Source organism: Myotis yumanensis, unplaced genomic scaffold (genome assembly GCF_028538775.1).
Source record: "Myotis yumanensis isolate MYYU_CA2020_CCGP unplaced genomic scaffold, mMyoYum1.0.hap1 SCAF_8, whole genome shotgun sequence".
NCBI classification, from domain to species: domain Eukaryota; kingdom Metazoa; phylum Chordata; class Mammalia; order Chiroptera; family Vespertilionidae; genus Myotis; species Myotis yumanensis.
The window spans coordinates 91,764,471-91,784,192 of record NW_027223759.1 but is presented as its reverse complement, the minus strand read 5'-3'; the positions used below and the strand labels follow the sequence as shown (position 1 = coordinate 91,784,192).

Here is a 19,722-nt window from a genome sequence, read left to right as displayed (position 1 = left end):
ACTTCCGACAAATCCAGGGAAGGCTCTTAGTGGCTCTGCTTGGGTCATGCACTCATCCTTGAGCCAGCTGTTCAGGCCGCAGTGAATGGCTCACCGGCAGTATGTGCACATCATGGTACAAGGGACAAAGTCTGCCTCAAACCACATCAAACAAGGAGTTCTTAACGAAAGTAGGACACTTAGCTGGGCAGACCAAACTTATAGCATCTGCCAGCTACTACACAACCACCATTTACAGAGTTACTTCTAATATTCCAGGGGCTTTATACTTCCTGTTCTTTATTTACACAGTAACCTACAGAGTGTAATTTACCCCTTTCCCCATATTACAGATGAGGCTGGAACCATTTAAATAATGTTGCCAACCAAAGAAAAGCGGTAAGTGGAGGAGCTGACTTGACTCCAGGTTGGCCTGTCCCTCTCACAATCTCAGGGTGGCATTTTACATGTGAGGGAGAGTGAGGTTAATTTGAGTCAGGGGCCCTTCTTGGACACCATATCACGCATATGCTGCCCTGAAACAATGCTGCTAGAAAGACAGATCCCCTCCTGGCACTGCCTGCAGATCCTCCCTGTCTCTTGAAGACATGGCACCCGAGAGCCCAGGTTGAAGGTGTGAAGCTCGTCTGTTCTGGGGCTGGAGCTGGCCAGGTGCCAGTGATGTCAGCTCAGGCCCGCCCCCGCCCCAGCCATATGCCTCTTGGGGAACTCATGTTCTCCAAGTGTCCAGCCATAAAAGATGGCTGCTGTTGAACACAAGATTATTCTGACAGTAGAAGAGTATAAACTAAAAATTCTTGCCCTGTTAAATAGGCTGATAAAGACAGTCATAGTGCTGGCTCAGGGGCCTCTTACTCATTCTTGAGGAATAGAAGAAAGACATAGGTTGGTGCTCTTGTCTCTCCATGGAAAAGGAGGACTGCCCTTGCTTGTTTGAGTTCTTCATGGTTTGAAAAGTCACTTCCCCAGACTTCACAGGTCAGATACACAAGTACAGCACACACTCCTCCGTGCTTTCTCTTTCTATTCTGTCACACTGTGGTTACCCAACTAGAGCCTCAGGGCACAGTTCCTGCATTGCAATAAAAATATTTGTATTTTCAAAAGCATTTCCTTTAAACATATATATATTCTTTTTAAAAATTTTTCTATTGATTTACTAGTGGCGCGGTGCACAGATTTGTGCACATTGAAAGGAAATTAATTAGAAGGTGGCTGGAGGGGTGGGACTGGGCAAGACGGGCCAGACATGCCCTAGAGTGAACCTCCCGCGGTCCCTCCCACCTGGGGCGGCACTGCAGCTTGAAGGGCGTCTGCAGAGTGAGAGGGTCCCTTCAGCAGGTAGGGTCCCTCGGCCTGGCCTATAGGAATCGGGCTGAAACCAGCTCCCCAACACCCCCCGAGGGGTCCTGGAGTGCAAGAGGGCACTCTGCAAAGTTGCTGTTGCTTGACAGCTCCTGCATTGAGTGTCTGCCTCATGGTGGTCAGTGTACATCATACCTACGGGCTGGTCAGATGGTCAGTCAGTTGGATGGTCACTTAGCCTTTTATATGTATAGCTTTTTATTTTTTTAGATAGAGTGGAAGGGAGATATTGAAACATCAATGATGAGAAAGATCACTGATTGGCTGCTTCCTGCATGCCTCCTACTGGAGACTGAGCCCAAAACCCCAGGCAGGTAACTTGACTGGGAATCAAACCCAGGACCTCTTGGTCCATGGGAGGAAGCTCAATGCAGCATTTCTTTTTGATTACAAAAACAATACATGTGTAAAATTTAGAAAATAAAAAAGAAGAGAAAAAAATGTCATTCCTGAATTGCTCTATCCAGAGACACCAAATGCATTTGGACAGCAGTTGGCAGGATACTGTTATGCAATTTAATATCCTGTATTATGCTAACAACACATTACAGGCACTTCACCATCACAAAAAACTTCTTGAGCATTACTGCTCTGGTAAACATTTCCTGTCTGTCTATACTGTAGTTCAGTTAATCACAGGTGGTAATAGCCTTTTGCCCATGTCTGGGGGTGGGCAAAATGGTAGGCCATGGTCTCTGATGTGGAGAGTTGGAGAGATGCAGGGCTCAGAGGCTGGGGTGCTGAGGGGCAGAAGGACAGATAGGCCAATAATGCTCTGGACATTTGCTTGTCTGATCATTTCTTCCGGCCTCAACATTTAAGGGCTCCACTAGGCACCAGGCTCCCCACTTGTTCCTCAGTCAGTGCTGATTTCAGGTCTTCGACATCACCCCTTCAAAGAGCCCCGCTCCCTCCCAGACCCCAAGCCCCTCCCCAGACAAGATGTACCACTGAAGGGCCTTCTCTGAAGCCTCCATTTCTGCAGTGAGCCCAGGGCTGGTACTTAGTAGGTGCTCAGAAGTGGTTGCAGACTGAGGGAGTGAGCAAATATGAATGACAACAATGATAATAATGGCTCATACTTGCATGTTTTCAGTTTTGTGCAATTATAATAAATGTGATGAACATCTGTGTCATAAAGCTTTGTAAAAATTTTGAAAATTCTTTCTTTTGATGATTCTTAATACATATTGCAAGATTGCTCTCTAGAAATTCCCTATCAGTCACACTCTCAGAGAGTATGTGGGAGTGTCTGTCTCTGGTTTTAAGTAACATAATTTAAAAAATGACTTTGCTAGAGATTAAAAATGGCAGCAGAGTAAGTGGATGCTGCACAGACACGCTCCCAGGACCAAACTGAAATTACAACTAAAATACAGAAAAACTTCCTGAATAATCAACAGAAGACTCGCTGGAGAATCCTGAAAACCGAGGACAGAAAATGGAGACTGCACAGAGACTGGTAGGAGTGGCGGAGGTGCCATAAAGCAGGCTGGGCTCCCACACACAGCAGCTGAAGTTCTGGAGAAATATCTTAGTTGTGGGGAGTTGCCACTGAGAACTCTGGGGTCTAATCCCCAAGCTGCCCCCCGCCACATCAGAGAGCACCAGAATGGAGAAGGGTACCCTCATAACATCTGGCTGTGAAAAGAAGTGGGGTTGCTGTTCACATGGGAGAGATGGTGGGAAATGCAGGCACCCTCTTAAAGGGCCAATGCACAACATTCCCTGTGGATCCACCCACCTTGTGCTCTGGCAGAGGGAGGGAAGAGTTGACTGGAGCTATGTGAACAGAAGCCAGGATCTGGAACTCTGGGGTTAGAGCTCAAAAAGCAGACACATCAGTTTCCTGTGCTGAGCCATTCCATCACACTGTGAAGGTCATCTTTCTCATTCAGACATTTGCTATACAGGCAGTTTTGCCTGGGGAAAGAGAGTTGACCCACCCTATTGGAAAACACCTTGCCTCACCATGGGGAATTTCTGAGGCCCATTAAGAGATTGAGAATAACAATTAGCCTCCAGGTAGAAGCAATTGCCCCACCCAGTAGAAAAAACTCGGTGGATGATTGCCTGAAGGCAATTCAAGAGGGAATCCCATCAGTCTGTAGGCAGAGGTGGTCTCTGGAGGATTTGAGTCTCTGCCTAATCTAATTAGTCTGAAACAGTGTTTGACACTGTCCTGCACTAGAGATTGGGAGCTGTAGCAAATCTACCTAATTCAGAGTCACAAACCCAAATAGGTAGCCAAAATGAGGAGACAAAAAACAACCCATAAATGAAAGAACATGAGAGTTCTCTAGAAGAAAAAATAAATGAAATAGAGATAAGAAATTTATCTGATATAGAGTTCAGATTAATGATGACAAAGATGCTCAACAGCATGAAAAAAGATATAGTAACTATGAAAACAGAAATAAAAAATGACATAGCATAAATAAAGAACATATTAGAAGGACTACACAGCAGATTAGCAGAAGCAGAGGATTGAATCAGTGAATTAGAAGACAGGATTGAAAAATCACTTAATCAGAGAACCAAAATGAAAAAACAATCTACACTAATAAAAGAGAAACATGCTAATTAGCGTACAACCACTACCCTTTTCATTGGCTAATCAGTGAGTATATGCAAATTAACTGTCAGCCAAGTTGGCGGCCGGCAGCCAGGCAGCTGGAAGCGAACATGAGGCTTGCTTGCTCCAGTGACTGCGGACTCCAACATTCCCCGCCTCACTTGCCGGCCTCTGAGTTGTAACTCTAAGCAACTACGTACTATGTTGCAAATGTAGAAGCTAAACAAAACCCCAGAAACCGGCTTTCATTCAGCCAGGCTTCCGGACCGCAACATTGTATTGATGTTTTCAGCAGCGAGGCCTCAGAGCTAAAGCTGGCCCAGAATAATAAAAAAAGAAAAAAGAAAAAAAGGAGCAGTTGGGAGCTTCAGTCACCTGCTTCAGGAAAACAGCCCTCAGCCCCTCACCCAGACTGGCCAGGCACTCCAGTGGGGACCCCCACCCTGATCCAGGACACCCTTCAGGGCAAACCAGCCAGCCCCCACCCATGCACCAGGCCTCTATTCTATATAGTAAAAGGGTAATATGCCTCCCAGCACCAGGATCAGCGGAACAGCGAGGCTCCCGGCACTGGGATCAGTGTGACAGGGGGCAGCACCCAAACCCCCTGATCGCCCTGTGGCTCTGTGTGTGACAGGAGGCGGGGCCACAACCTCCCTATCCGCCCTGCTCTGTTCGTGACCGGGGAAGGTGCCCCAACCCCCTGATCAGCCCTGCTCTGTGCCTGATAGGGGGGAGCTCCCCAATCCCCTGATTGTCCTGTGGCTCTGTGTTTGACAGGGTGTGGCACCCCAACCCCGATTGGCCCTGCTATGTGTGTGACGGGGTGTGGCGCCCCAACCACCCCCCCCCCCACAGGCCCTGCTCTGTGTGTGACAGTCGTGGTGCCCAGCCCCCTGATCCACCCTGCTCTGTGTGTGACAGGGGGCGGTGCCCCAGCTCCCCTATCGGCCCTACTCTGTGAGTAACAGGGGGGAGCTCCTCAACCCCCTGATCGACCCTGCTCTGTGTGTGACAGGGTATGGAGCCCCAACCCCCCTGATGGGCCCTGCTCTGTGAGTGACAGGGGGTGGCGCCACAACCTCCCCATCGACCCTGCCTTGAGTGTGACGGGGGTGGTGCCCCAACCCCCCAATCGGCCATACCCTGAGCGTGACTGAGGATGGCATCACAACCTCCCGATCCGCCCTGCTCTGTGCATGATGGGGTGGCGCCCCAACTCCCTAGTTGGCCCTGCTCTAAGCCTGACCAGGGGCTGCACCTAGAGATTGGGTGTGCCCTCTGCCACCTGGGAGCAGGCCTAAGCCAGCAAGTTGTTATCTCCCGAGGGGTCCCAGACTGCGAGAGGGCATAGGCCGGGCTGGGGCACCCCCCTCCCCCTCCACGAGTGCACAAATTTTTGTGCACCGGGCCTCTAGTTAAAAAATAAGAGGACAGCTTAAGGGAGCTGTAGGACAACATGAAACATAATAGTATTAGAATAGTAGGTGCGCCAGAAGAGGCAAAAAGGGAGAAAGGGATAGAGAACGTGATTGAAGAAATAGTGGGAGAAAACTTCCCTAACCTGATAAAGAAAAAGTCACACAAGTTCAGGAGGCACAAAATACCCAAAGCAAGAAGAACCCAAACAGGCCCACACCCAGACACATCATAATTAAAATGTCAAAAATTAAAGACAACGAGAGAATCTTAAAGGCAGCAAGAGAAAAGCAATTTGTTACCTACACAGGAGCTCCCATAATGCTGATACCTGATTTATCATCAGAAACTCTACAGGCCAGAAGGGAATGGCATGAAGCACTCAAGGTAATGAAAATCAAAGGTCTGAAACCAAGATTACTGTAACCAGCAAGGCTTTCAAAATAGATGGTGAAATAAAGAGCTTCCCAGACACAAAAAAAAGGCTAAAGGGGTTTATTACCACCAAACCAGCACTACAAGAAATACTAAATGGACAGCTGTGATGAGAAGAAGAAGTAGAGAAACCTAGCAATACAGAATTAAAATGACAATAAACAAGTACCTATCAATAATAACCTTAAATGTAAATGGATTAAATGCTCCAATCAAAAGACATAGGGTAGCTGAATGGATACAAAAACATGGCCCAAGTATATGGTGTCTACAAGAGACCCACCTCAGAACAAAAGACTCACACAGGATGATAGTGAAAGGATGGAAAACAACTTTCCATGCAAATGGAAATGAAGAAAAAAAAAGCTGGAGTAGTGATACTCGCATCAGACAAAATAGACTTTAAAATGAAGACCATCACAAGAGACAACAAAGGTCACTACATAATACTAAAGGGATCTATCCAACAAGAGGATATAACCCTGGTTATATGCACCCAATAGAGGAGCACCTCCATATATATAAAAAAATTATAGAGGACTTTAAGGGAGAGATCAACAGCAATACAGTCATAGTAGGGAAATTTAACACCCTGCTGACTTCATGGGATAGATCTTCCAGACAAAAATATTAACAAGGAAACAAAAAAAAGGCTAAAGGGGTTTATTACCACCAAACCAGCACTACAAGAAATACTAAGTGACTCTAAAGGACACGCTGGATCAGATCAATTTAATTGACACTTATAAAACATTTCACCCCTGCCCTGACCGGTTTGGCTCAGTGGATAGAGCGTCGGCCTGGGACTGAAGGGTCCCAGGTTCGATTCCAGTCAAGGGCATGTACCTTGGTTGTGGGCACATCCCCAGTAGGGGGTGTGCAAGACGCAGCTGATTGATGCTTCTCTCTCATTGATGTTTCTAACTCTCTATCCCTCTCCCTTCCTCTCTGTAAAAAATCAATAAAATATATTAACAACAACAACAACAACAAAAACAACATTTCAACCCAAAGCTGCAGAATATACATTCTCCTCAAGTGCACACAGGTCATTCACACAGATACATCACATTTTAGGACACAAAACAAGTCTCAACAAGTTCAAGAAGATTGAAATTATATCAAGTATCTTCTCAGATCACAATCGAATGAAATTAGAAATCAACTACAACAAAAACACCCCAAAACATTCAAACACATCAAGGCTAAATAGCATGTTATTAAACAGTAAATGGGTTACCAATGAGATCAAGAAAGAAATCAAAATCTTCCTGGAAACAAATGAAAATTAACAAACAGCCCAAAATCTTTGGGACATAGCAGAAGTAGTCCTGAGAGGGAAGTTCATAGCATTTCAGACCTACCTCAAAAAACAAGAAAGATTTATAACAAACTATTTAACCCTACAACTCATAGAATTGGAAAGAGAACAACAAGAAAAGCCCAGAGTAAGTAGAACAAAGGAAATAATAAAGATTAGAGCAGAAATAAGTGATATAGAGACGAAAAAAACAGAAACAAAACAAAAATCTATGAAACCAAGAGCTGTTTCTTTAAAAAGATATAACCAGATTGATGAACCATTAGCCAGACTCATCAAGAAACAAAGAGAAAAAGAAGATAAACAATCCAATCAAAAAATGGGCAAAGGATCTAAATAGACACCTTTCAAAAGAGGACATTCAGAAAGCCAAGAGACATATGAAAACATGCTCAAAGTCACTAATCATCCGAGAGATGCAAATCAAAACAACAATGAGGTACCATCTCACACCTGTCAGAATGGCTATCATCAACAAATCAACAAACGACAAGTGCTGGAGAGGATGTGGAGAAAAAGGAACACTTGTGCACTGCTGCTGGGAATGCAGACTGGTGCAGCCACTATGGAAGACAGTATGGAGTTTCCTCAAAAAGCTGGAAATGGAACTCCCATTTGACCCTGTGATCCCACTCCTAGGAATATATCCCAAGAAACCAGAAACACCAATCAGAAAGGATATATGCACCCAGATGTTCATAGCAGCACAATTCACCATAGCTAAGATCTGGAAACAGCCTAAGTGCCCATCAGTAGATGAATGGATTAGAAAACTGTGGTACATTTACACGATGGAATACTATGCTGCTGTAAAAAAGAAGGAACTCTTACCATTTGCAACAGCATGGATGGAACTGGAGAGCATTATGCTAAGTGAAACAAGCCAGTCAATGAAGGAAAAATACCACATGATCTCACTCATTCATGGATAATAAAGACCATTACAAACTTTTGAACAATAATAGATACAGAGGCAGAGCTGCCTCAAACTGATTCTCAAACTGCAGTGGGAAGGCCAGAGAGGGTTGGGGGGCAGGAGGGAGGGGAGTAAGAGATCAACCGAAGGACTTGTATGCATGCATATAAGCATAACTAATGGACATAAGACACTGGGGAGTAAGGGAGGGCAGGGGATTGTCAAGGGCGGGGGGAAGACACATATGTAATACCCTTTATAAAACTTTTAGCAAAAAAAAAAAATTAATAAAAAAAAATAAATGTATTCACAATAAGTGGACAGTCAAAAAAAAAAAAAAAAGAAACAAAGAAAGAGGATGCAAGTGATTAAAATCAGAAATGGAAGCAGTGAAGTAACAACTTTCATCACAGAAATACAAAGGATTTTAAGAAAATACTATGAACAACTATATGCCAACAAGTTAAACAATGTGAATTAAATGGATAAATCCCTAGAATAATACAATTTCCCAAAACTGAATCAGGGAGAATCAGAAAATCTGAATAGGCCAATAACAACTGATGAAATCAAAGTAGTAATCAAAAATCAAAAACCCCAAGGAAACAAAATCCCTGGTCCGGATGGCTTCCCAGGGGAGTTGTACCAAACAAAGTTCAAAGAAGAACTATCACCTATACTCCTTAAACTGTTTCAGAAAACCCAAGAGGAAGGACACTTCCAAACTCTTTTTATGAAGCCAGCATTATCCTAATTCCAAAACCAGATAAAGACACTGCAAAAAAAGAGAATTACAGGCCAATATCCCTCATGAGCATAGATGCTAAAATCCTCAACAAAATATTAGCAAATTAGATTCAGCATTATATCAAAAAGATCATACACCATGACCAAAAGGGATTTATTCCAGGGATGCAAGGCTGGTACAATAGTCACAAATCGGTAAATGTGACACCTCACGTAAACAAATTGAAAGACAAAAATTACAGGATCATACCAAAATGCAGAAAAAGCATTCGACAAAATCCAACACCATTTAAAAAAAAAAAAAAACTCTCAGCAAAGTGGGGATAGAGGGGTCATATCTCAACATGGTAAAGGCCATATATGACAAACCTACAGCAAACATCATACTCAAAGGACAAAAACTAAAACCATTTCCCCTAAGAACAGGAACAAGACAGGGATGTCCGTTTTCACCACTCTTATTCAACATAGTACTGGAAATTCCAGCCACAGTGATCAGACAAGAAGAAGAAATAAAAGGCATCCAAATTGGAAAAGAGGAGGTAAAACTGTCATTATTCACAGATGACATGATATTGTATATAGAAAACCCTAAAGACTCCATGAAAAAACTACTAGATTTAATAAATGAATTTGGCAATGTAGCAGGATGCAAAATCAATACCCCCAAATTGATGTCATTTTTATACACCGATAATTCTCAGAAAGAGAAATGAAAAAAAAACCCATTTACCATTGCAACAAAAAAATTAAGATACTTAGGAATAAACTTAACCAAGGAGGTAGAAGACTTGTACTCAGAAAACTATAGGGATTGGAAAAAAAAGAAATAGAGGATGATATAAACAAGTGAAAGAATATTCCATGTTCATAGATTGGTAGAATTAATATCATTAAAATGTCCATCCTTCCCAAAGCAATCTATAGACTTAATGCAATCCCTATTAAAATACTAACAGCATATTTCACAGATCTAGAACAAATACTTCAAAAATTTATATGGAACCAAAAAAGACCCTGAATATCTGCAGCAATCTTGAGAAAGAAAAATAAAGTTGGAGGAATCCCAATACCAGCTATCAAGTTATACTACAAAGCCACCGTAATCAAAACAGTCTGCTACTGGCACAAGAACAGGCATATAGATCAATGGAACAGAACAGAAATTGACCCAAGTCATTACACTCAATTAATATTTGACAAAGGAGGCAATAACATACAATGGAGTCAAGACAGTCTCTTTAATAAATGTTGTTGGGAAAATTGGACAGATACATGCAAAAAAGAAACTAGACCACCAACTTACACCATGCACAAGAATAAACTCAAAATGGGTAACAGACTTAAATGTAAGTCATGAAACCATAAAAATCCTAGAAGAATCCATAGGCAGGGAAATATCAGACATCTCTCTTAGTGATATGTTTATGGACACATCTCCTAGGGCAGCGGCCCCTTGAGTGTGGCTCTTCCACAAAATACCACATGCGGGCGCGCACGTACAGTGTGATTGAAACTTCGTGGCCACACTCAAGGGGCCAAAGAGCCGCACGTGGCTCGCGAGCGGCAGTTTGCCAACCACTGTCCTAGGGCAAAGGAAACGAAGGAAAAAATAAACAAATGGGACTACATTAAAGTAAGCTCTGAACAGGAAAAGAAACGATCAACAAAATGAAAATGAACCCCAGTGTATGGGAGAACATATTTGGCAGTGATACTTCTGATATGTTAGAATATATAAGGAATTCATACAACTTAACAAAAGGAAGACAAACGTTCTAATTAAAAATTGGGCAAAGGACCTAAATAGACATTTCTCCAAATAGGATGTACAAATGGCCAGGAGACATGAAAAAATGCTCCAAGTGACCAGTCATCAGAGAGATGCAAATTAAAATGACTATGAGGTGTCACTTCATACCTGTCAGAATGGCCACCATCAAGAAATCAGCAAAGGACAAGTGCTGGCGAGGATGTGGAGAAAAGGGAACCCTAGTGCACTGCTGTTGGGAATGCAGACTGGTGCAGTCATTATGGAAAACAGTATGGAGTTTCCTCAAAAAATTAAATATGGAACTGCCATTTGACCTAGTGATCTCACTTCTAGGAATATAACCTAAGAAACTCAAAACACTAATCAGTAAGAATGTATGCACCCCTATATTCATAGCAGCACAATTTACAATAGCTAAGATCTGGAAACAGCCCAAGTGCCCATCAGTAGATGAGTGCATAAAAAAGCTGTGGTACATTACACCGTGGAGTACTACGCAGCAGTAAAAAAGAAGAATCTCTTACCCCATGGAGGGACCTGGGTAGTATTATGCTAAGCAGAATAAGCCAGTCAGAGAAAGACAAGTATTACATGATTTCACTCATATGTGGAATCTAATGAACAAAATAAACTGAGGAACAAAACCGATTCAGAGACAGAGAAGCACATAAAAGACTATGGAATCTCAGAGGGAAGATAGGGGAGGGTAGTGGGAGTGATCAACCAAAGAACTTGTATGCATATATGCATAACCCATGGACACAGACAATAGTGTGGTCAAAATCTGGGGCAGGGGGTGGGAGCAGGCTAGAAAGGGTCAGTGGGGATAAAAAGGGGATGTATGTAATACTTCCAACAATAAAGATTTTTTAAAAGTCTGGCCTGCACGGCTCAGTGGTTAAGCGTTGACCTATGAACCAGGTGGTCATGGTTCAATTCCTGGTTAGGGCACATACTTGGGTTGTGGCCTGGATCCCCAGTGTGGAGTGTGCAGAAGGCAGCCAATCAATGATTCTCTTTCATTGATGTTTCTGTCTCTCTCTCTCCCTCTCCCTTTCCTCTCTAAAATCAATAAAAATATATTTTAAAAAAAGATTCTCACTTCTAGGTGCTGAGCATTAATGGGAAGACCCAGAAGGATCCAGAGTGCAGGGGTCCTCCCAGGCAGAGGGAAGAGAGAACGGCTGGGGAATCCAGGCTGAACCTCTAAATTTGGGCCTGTTTCTCCACTTGTACAGGGGGTGTGGCTTATGAGCTCTTGCTGCTCCCAGGGACCCCTGCCTTGGCTCCTGTCCAGGCACTGGACATGTCCAGTCCTCCTCATTCTCAGCAGGGCCTCCAAGGCACCTCTCCCCACTCAACTCAGCCCACAGTCCCTGAGAAACCTTCCTGAAAAGAGATGTGGTATATTTCAAAGACCTGATATGATTTGGGAGAGGGGTTTGGGTGGAATACATACAGGGTGGGGTAAAAGTAGGTTCCTAGTTGTAAGTGAAATAGTTTGTTCTTGCATTATTTATTAACTAGAGGCCCGGTGCACAAATTCGTGCACGGCGAGGTCCCTGGCCAGCCATAGGAGCTAATTGGGGCCGGCTAGGGGAGGGACCTCAGACCATGGGGAGGTTGCTTGTGGGAGCACACTGACCCTCAGGGGGCAGCTCCTGCGTTGAATGTCTGCCCCCCTGGTGGTCAGTGCAAGTCATAGCGACCGGTGGACAGGTCCTTCAGTCATTGGTTTGCTTAGGCTTTTATATATAAAGAGGCTTTTATATATATAGATAGATTACTGTACTATTTTTCATATGAACAATTGTAGCCCTACTTTTGCCCCAACCTGTATGTATTCATGTTGAATACGTGTCAGTGGTGGTTAGCAGTGACCTTATCTTCCCTTTAAATAGTGATCATTAACCCTTCTCTCCCTGAGAGCAAGAGGAGACACCCAGGGTATAGTGGGCGAAAGCCTGAGAGCCGGAACTCTGCCTCATTTGTAAGATGGGAATAATAATTCTATCATTAGTAATAGAATAATTGATAAAATAGTAACTATATTATTTTGTTAAATGCATTTTAGTAGCAGCACCCACATCATAGGGCTGTTATGGAGGCTGAATGCAGCAATGCTGAGCAGGAGGCACCTAGCAGAGTGCATGCCCAGCGAGGCATGTTATTGTAAAATAACTCTCAGCAAACCGGAAGACTGGGCGCCCGGCTGTAATGGGACTAGGTGCCCCGACAGAAAAGTGAACACGTCCGGAGGCCTCCAGAGAACCCGGGTGGAGCCCCGTGAGTGTGCAGCCCCCAGGAGGCCGATGTGGAGCGGGCAGAGAGGCCCGGGCGCAGGCAGGGCTCCCGATTCCAGGAGCGCGCACCAGTCGCCGCACTGCCTCCGCTTCTGCCGGCACCGGCGTGTCATCGGCCTCCCTCCCGGGCTGGGCGGCGATCCTGGGAGGGGACCCTCGGCGGCCGCGCTCGTCCCGGCCCCGGGCGTCGGGCTGGCGGAAGCCCAGCCCACGTGCGCGTCGCTCCCTCCGCACCGGGCGAGCGGGTCCCGCGCCGGAGGCCCTTTAAAAGGCCGCGTCCGCGGGCCGGGGCCGGGCGCACTGACCGCCGCAGGCCCGCCCTCCCCGCCTCCCTGCGTCCCTCCCTCGGCCCGCGTCGCGCTCGCGGCTCCCGGGCGCACGCCCCGCCTCCGCGCGGTCTCCGCTCCCCAGTGCGCGGCGGGAGCCGGACCGGAGCCGGCGGCGGGGCTGGGAGCTCGGCGCCCGACAGCGGGCGAGGCCGGGCGCGATGGCGGAGATGGGCAGTAAGGGGGTGACGGCGGGGAAGTTCGCCAGCAACATGCAGAAGAAGCTCACCCGGGCGCAGGAGAAGGTGAGGAGCGGGACGCGGCCCGCCACCTGCCTCCAGCCGCCGGGTCGGCGCTGTGCCCCCGGGCGCCCGCTGCCCAGGCCTTCGGGGTCCGCGCGTCCCCGAGCTCCGGGCTCCCTGGCATCGGCCCCCCCGTCCCCCACGACCCCGCGGGGACCGAGCGGCGCCGCGGTCCCCCTCCCGGGCCCTGGGTTTTCTCCGCGCGCTTGACCGCCCCTCCGGCGGCGCGCGGTCCAGGTACCCGCCCTGGAGGCCGAGGGCCGCGCAATTGGGAGCGGGTGGCGCCCCGGGAGGTCGGGCCCCGCGGGTCCTGCGGGCCGGCGGCGCCGGGGAGGGGCTGCCCCTGGTCCCGGCGGCGGCGCCGGGGTCTCCGAGGCCGCCCTTCTCCCGCCCGCCCGCCTCTGCCCGGGGTCCGCCGGTGCGGGGACTGGGCTTCCTTTCCCAGGGCGCCTGCGGCCTGGAAGTTCCGGGGAACGGAGGGCTGCGCAGCCCCCGGGGGCTCCGCGTTTCCGGCGCGGGGGAGGGGTGGCGGCCGGCTTTGGGGCCGCAGCCCGCAGGGGAGCCGCCGGAGCCCTGGGGCCGGGGGCGCGGCGGGCGCGGGGTGCTGGGACACGCGGGCGCGGGCGGGGGTCCGTCCTCGGCCTGGTCCCCGCGCCTCTGGCTCCCGCACGGGATCGGCCTGCCGCCCACGCCACGTCCCCGCCCGCTCGAGCTCTGAAACTCGAGACGCAGATGACATGCTCCTGCCGCCCCCCCCCCCCCCCTCCGGCTCTGCCCCCCGCGCGACGTGCGGCCGAGTGGGCGCCAGGGGACGCTGGCCTTCCCCTGCCAGGCTCGTGGCTGAGTATAAAGAATGACTTTGGCAGCTGGGGCCTGAGGGCTCCCTAGGAGGCAGCCACGTGACGGTGATGGAGGGGGTGCCCGGGGAGAGCTCCCGCGCCTCCCGGAGCCCTGTGCCTCGTCCTGGTCCCGGGCTGAGGAGGTGGGCGGCGGTGGTGGAGGCAGGGCCCTCGCTGCAGATCTGGCCGCCCCAGCTGTTCCCACCCCCTCCTTCCCCACCCCCTCCGCCCGCTGGGCCTGGAGGGCGGATTAGAGCCCTATACATAGCCGGCGGGTGCTGGGGTGGCTCAGTCCCCAGGTGGGGGAGGGCGTCTCCTCTCCTCTCCTCTGCGCCTGGGAAGTCCAGCCGGTGCCTGGAGCCGCTAGCTCTGGCCTAAGCCGGCTTCCTGTTCCCAGGGGCCAGAGAGATGAAAGAGAACCCCACGGTTAGCTGAGACCAGTTCCTGCCCCCTCCGCTGCGGCCCTCCCTCCTGCTGTGTCCCTTTGCCTTGGCTGCCTTGTCCCTGCAGCGGCATCTTTCAGTAACTCAGGGGCAGGGGGCCTGGACTGTGTCCCTCCGTGTCAGTACCAATGTCATCACTGGCCCCACCCAGCTGCCACTGCTCCCTCTTTAGCCCCGGTTTTGTGGCCATAGGCAGTTGGCTGACAGCTGGTCAGCTGTGGATGCTGGCCTTGCACCAGGGCTGGCCCACCAGAGCGGGCTTCATGGGACTGGAGCAGCTTAGTGCTGCTGGTGGGCCACAGGTGGGGAAGGAGGGAGTGGGAACAGCTGGGGCAGCCAGATCTGCAGTGAGGGCCCTGCCTCCACCACCACCTCCACCACCGCCCACCTCCTCAGCCCAGGACCATCAGAAGCCACAGCAGCACAGCAGGCTTCCCCCTAGTATCCCTCCCCTCCCCACGACACCTGATGGCTCCGCCCACAGGACCTCTCCCTCCTGCTCCAGTCTGCCCCAGCCTGAGTGCCAGGACCTGCTGCCTCCCAGCACCTTCTGGTGGCCACAGCACCACCTCTAACTCACGTTGCCAGTGGTCTCACAGGTACCCCACTCTGCCCATCTGCCTGGGTCAAATCAGTGAGTAAGTGGTGATTCCAGCTGTCCAGTTGCCTCAGGAGGGCACTTCCTGAGCAGGGCCAGACAGTTCTCAGTCCGCCACTCTCAGAGGGCCACAGTGTGGTCCAAAGAGCTTGCCCCCTGGTACCTGTGGAGACAGCTCCCTCTGTCTCCAGGGTCCTGGCCTGGCCAGCCTGCCTCCACACTGCTTCCCGGGGGACGAGGGCCGGGCCTTCCCTGGTCCCTGCAGGTGCTGCCTGGCTGTTTATGAACAAACAAGGACGTTGGGGGCTGGCCGGGAGCCTTGCGCTGGCCTGTGGGTGGGCTGGGCTGTCCCGACTGGCCCTGTGTCCTGTGCCCGAGCCTGAGCCTGGGCTGAGCAGTGGGGAGCAGGGTGTGCGGCTCTGTTGGCGCGGAGCGATGGGTGTAAGGTCCTGTGACCTCTGGGCCTGGTGCCGGGAGAACAGGAGGAAGTATGGGGAGGGTTGCCAGGGTCTGCCAGCATGGCGCCACTGCTGCCCCAGCGCTCGGGCCCAGGGCACCATGAGGTCATCTTCCCATTGTGCTTGGCTTCTTGGACCCTCTATAAATGACAGTGCCCATTTTGGGGCTTCAGTAGGGTGGCTGGGCAGAGCTAATTTCGGGTGGAGCTGGGTCAGATGACAGGATTAGAGGTTGTGGAGCTTGGCCTCTTGGGGGAGGTGTCGGTTGGGGAGAGGGGACAGCTGGGGCAGGGGTGGAATCTGGCCTGCTCCTCTCTGAGGTCCATGCCCAGAAGTCCTCTGAGGGGTGCCTGAGGGAGGCTGGCCTTGGGCTAGGGGCGGCGATGGGAGGAAGAGGGCCCTGCAGGGGCGAGCATGCCCTCTGTCTGGGGGGAGGCCTGGTGGAGAGGGCAGCCCCTGTTGCCAGTGGACAGAAAGCCGGGCCTGTGGGAGCAGGTGCTCACGAGAGGGAAGGTGCAGCGGCAGCTATTTATAGCCCTGACACTCGGCCAGGCGGGCACCAGCTCATCCGGTGATCAAGGGCTCCTCCCGCAGCATCCATGTTGGCCTCCTCAGTAGGAATTGGGCCTTTACAACCAGTCCTTGTCCTCACAGCAGCCTTGAGAGTAGCCTCAGTACAGCCAAGAGCAGGTGCTGGGAGCAGAAAGCCCACCCAGGTCTCCAGCAGGGCCTCTGGCGCCCCAGTGCCTCCCCCTCCCGCCTTCCCAGGCCCCATCCAAAGATATTCCTCTTCGCCCATATTTTCCATCTCCCTTTCCCCTTGGATCCATCTCTCTGTTCTCGAATGTCTGAGGACTCTTCCTGCTCTTTCCGCTCATCAGCTACCCCCACCGCTCCCTCCCCTCTTCCTCGCTCGGCTCTCTCTCTCTGTCCCCAGCTCTCTCTGAGCATGTTCCGGCTTTCCTGCGCCTCTCGGTCTCCGGTCTCCGATGAGAGCAGCTTCTTCCTGAGCTCGAGCTGTTGGTGTACCCGGTCCCTCATCTGCGCACACAGGCTCCTGACAGCGTCTCCTGGTGGAGTGTCTATGGGGCATGGTGGACGTTGGCTGGGGAATGTGTGGCCAACGGGCAGCCTGGCCTCCAGGCTTCCCTGAGGCCCAGTGGGCCTGGCTGGGTTGAGTCTCCACTGAGTGGAGTCTGCTGGTTCATGGCAGGGCTCAAAGTGAGGGAAAGGCTGTTTTGCCCGGGGCGTGCAGGGGAGGAGAGTGCATTGGGCCGCATGGGACACGGAGAGGCTGTTCCAGGAGGGACAGGTATGGACCAAAGTGAGGGGTGAGTGTGAGGACTGCAAGCCCGTACACCTGAAGAGAAGGGGAATGTGTGGTGAGTCCGGAGTAGGGAGGGGTGGGCAGCAGATTTGGGCCGGATTTGTCTCTGGTCTTTCCTCGGAGCTTGAATTCAGGGGTGTCTTGTATTTGTATTCTGGAGAAGCCGAGGCGTGCACCCTGCATTTTAACCCTCAAGGCCCCTTCTCACCTCCCTCTCCAGCCCCCGGCCCGGCTGGCCCCGCACGAAGCTGTCTACACTGGCCAACGGGAGAGGATGCTCTGCCCCTCCCTCCTGCCTTCACCCGAGACTGGCCTCCATGGTTCTTTCTCCAGGAGGTTCTAGCATTCCTGGTCCTCCCCTTGGTGTGAGGCCTCTGTCTCGCCAAAGGAGAAGAGAGTGCCTGTGTGGGCTTGGCCAGCAGGTGGGCCTTGGGCAAGTCACAGGAACCCCTGAGCCCAGCGTCTTCGTGTAGAACAAGCGTGTCAGACTCACAGGCTAACGGGCCAAATAAACAAGGTGTAAGTGTGTGTGGCCGCAAAAAAACAAAAGCTTCAATTTTCATAGAAACGTAGGTTTATTTCGATAGAGACATGCTGAATACAAAGGGCTGAAATAAATGAGTCATCGTTAACATAAAATAATAGAACATTTTAATAAAAATTAATATTTTTTTCTTGAACATTAACTTACCAGACACTGAATAACTTCACAAATTAATAAGCGTAATGCAAATAAACCTATTTTTCTCGTTCTCCAAAAGCGAAATATTTCCTGTTGCACACACCAAACAGGTCAGTCAGTCCAAGACTAATGACGTGGCCATCGGCTGCTGAAATATTCGCTGCTGGTATTAGTGGAGAGAAATGGTGCGCCTGCGCGTAAGGCGCCACGATTATAGTAGTCAGTCACTAGCGAACATTGTAGTTTGTTATTAATAGTTATGTATAACAGGATACTGTAAATATTAAGTTTCAAAATTTTTATTACAATGTTTCTTACATACCGTTACCTTGGCTGGGCTGCGAGTTTGACATGCTTGGTGTAGAAGATGGGATAATAATGGCTCCTCGTCACGTGCCAGGGAGGCAAGCCCTGAACAAGTGCCAGACGTAGTAAGTGCTCACTAAACGCCAGCTCTGGGGGCCGAGCAGTGCGGCGGAGCCCCTGGAGCCGTCCCTCCTGCACAGGCTGCTCCCAGCCCTCTGCCATGGACCCATTACAGGCCTCTGGACAGCTGATCCCCGCTGAGCCCTCGGCCGATCAGGGCTTAAATGTTGTCCTCGTCCCAGGTAGTGTGTGTGTGTGTGTGTGTGTGTGTGCGCGCGCGCGTGCATGCGTGTGTGCATGGTGTGTGAATGTGGAGGGGCAGCCCGCAGCAGGGAGGGAATCCAGCTCTTCCGGGTGACCTTGGCTTGGCTGCACATGAACCGTGGGCCTGGGTCATGTTGCCCTCCACTTGGGTCCCTGCTGCTTGTTCGTTCATTTCTCCGTGGCACCCCTGGGTGGGGCACTGGTTTAGGGCGGGTGTCAGGCCAAGCCAAGCCAAGCCCTTACTCAGGAGCTGATGTTCTGGCTGGAGAGGAGTGAGGCAGGGGGTGCCTGCTTTCCTCAGGAATCGGGTCGGCTCAGCCTTTCCCGAGGGGCCCGTGCGGGTGCCGAGGACGCGGCGTGGATGTGCACGGGGGTCCTCCCACAGCAGAGATGGGGTAGGAGAGGATGTGGAGCTGCTGGTGTCCAGGTTGAGGGCCTGGGAGGAAGGCTTCCTGTCAGATGTCACCTGGTCTATACTGTGTTTTTCCCAAGCTGCCTCTTGGGCAGGTCTACCTTTAGGATTAAACGTGCAAGGGAAAGGGCACAATGTTAAAAACCCGGCTCAGACAGAGGACAGGCCTGGCAGCCTTGGAGGGCAGGCCTTGCCCAGGGGGTAGGGGCTGCCCCAGGCAGTACTGCAGGTGGGCAGAACCACTTGGCTCTGGAGCTCTGGGCTTGGATTCCTCCCACCAGTTTGCATCAGGGAGTCATGCCAACCTCTCTGAGCCTCAGTTGCCTTACCTGAAACAGGTGGTGTGTGCCCCAGAGTAAATGTACAGATTACATGGATCTGAGCAAAGGGCAGGGCTCGTGGTCTCCTAAAGGAGCAGTTCTTGCCTCCCCCCCAAAAGGTGCCATCTCCCAAAGAGGCCACATGGTTCTGGACCGGGAAGGGGAGCTGGCTCCATGCCAAGGCTGGTTCTTCCTGCCCCCAGGGTGCCCTTTGTTAAATATTAACTTATAGCAAGAGCCTGGTTTATTGTGTAGCTGCTGAGCGCCAGGTGCTTGGTGAAAATTCTTGTCCTTCCTGCAGCTTAGTGAGGTCCTTATGATTCCCATTCAGCAGATGGAGAAACTGAGGCTCAGAATAGTGGTGTGACTTGCCCGTGGGCGCTCTCGGTCAGCTGTCCGGGTTGCCTGAGGACATGCAAATTAGAAGAGTGAGGCCCTCCTGATCAGGAAGACTATCTGTTAGGGGGGCCATTTAACAGATTTTGGTCCCCAAGACCTTCTTTCTCTTTCCTATTAAGTGAGGTTTGGGGCCCCAGTCTCCCCCTGAATCCTCACCCAGCATCCAGGCTTACCTGTTGGGATGTGACCTT

General features: G+C 50.5%; 1 protein-coding gene across 13 annotated transcripts in view; it reads left to right on the top strand.

Annotated features, from left to right (window-relative positions):
- Positions 1-13,239: 13,239 nt before the first annotated feature.
- The window catches only part of BIN1 (bridging integrator 1), a 51,611-nt gene continuing 45,128 nt past the window's right edge, over positions 13,240-19,722 (top strand). For 3 of the 13 annotated variants that reach the window (XM_070423167.1, XM_070423166.1, XM_070423168.1), the window contains exon 1: positions 13,241-13,426. In XM_070423167.1, the coding sequence (XP_070279268.1) occupies positions 13,343-13,426 (84 nt within the window). In that variant the 5' untranslated portion in view covers positions 13,241-13,342. Of the gene's footprint in view, positions 13,427-19,722 lie in introns of all 13 variants that reach the window. The other 10 variants (XM_070423174.1, XM_070423177.1, XM_070423175.1 and 7 more) reach the window with 6 other exon arrangements.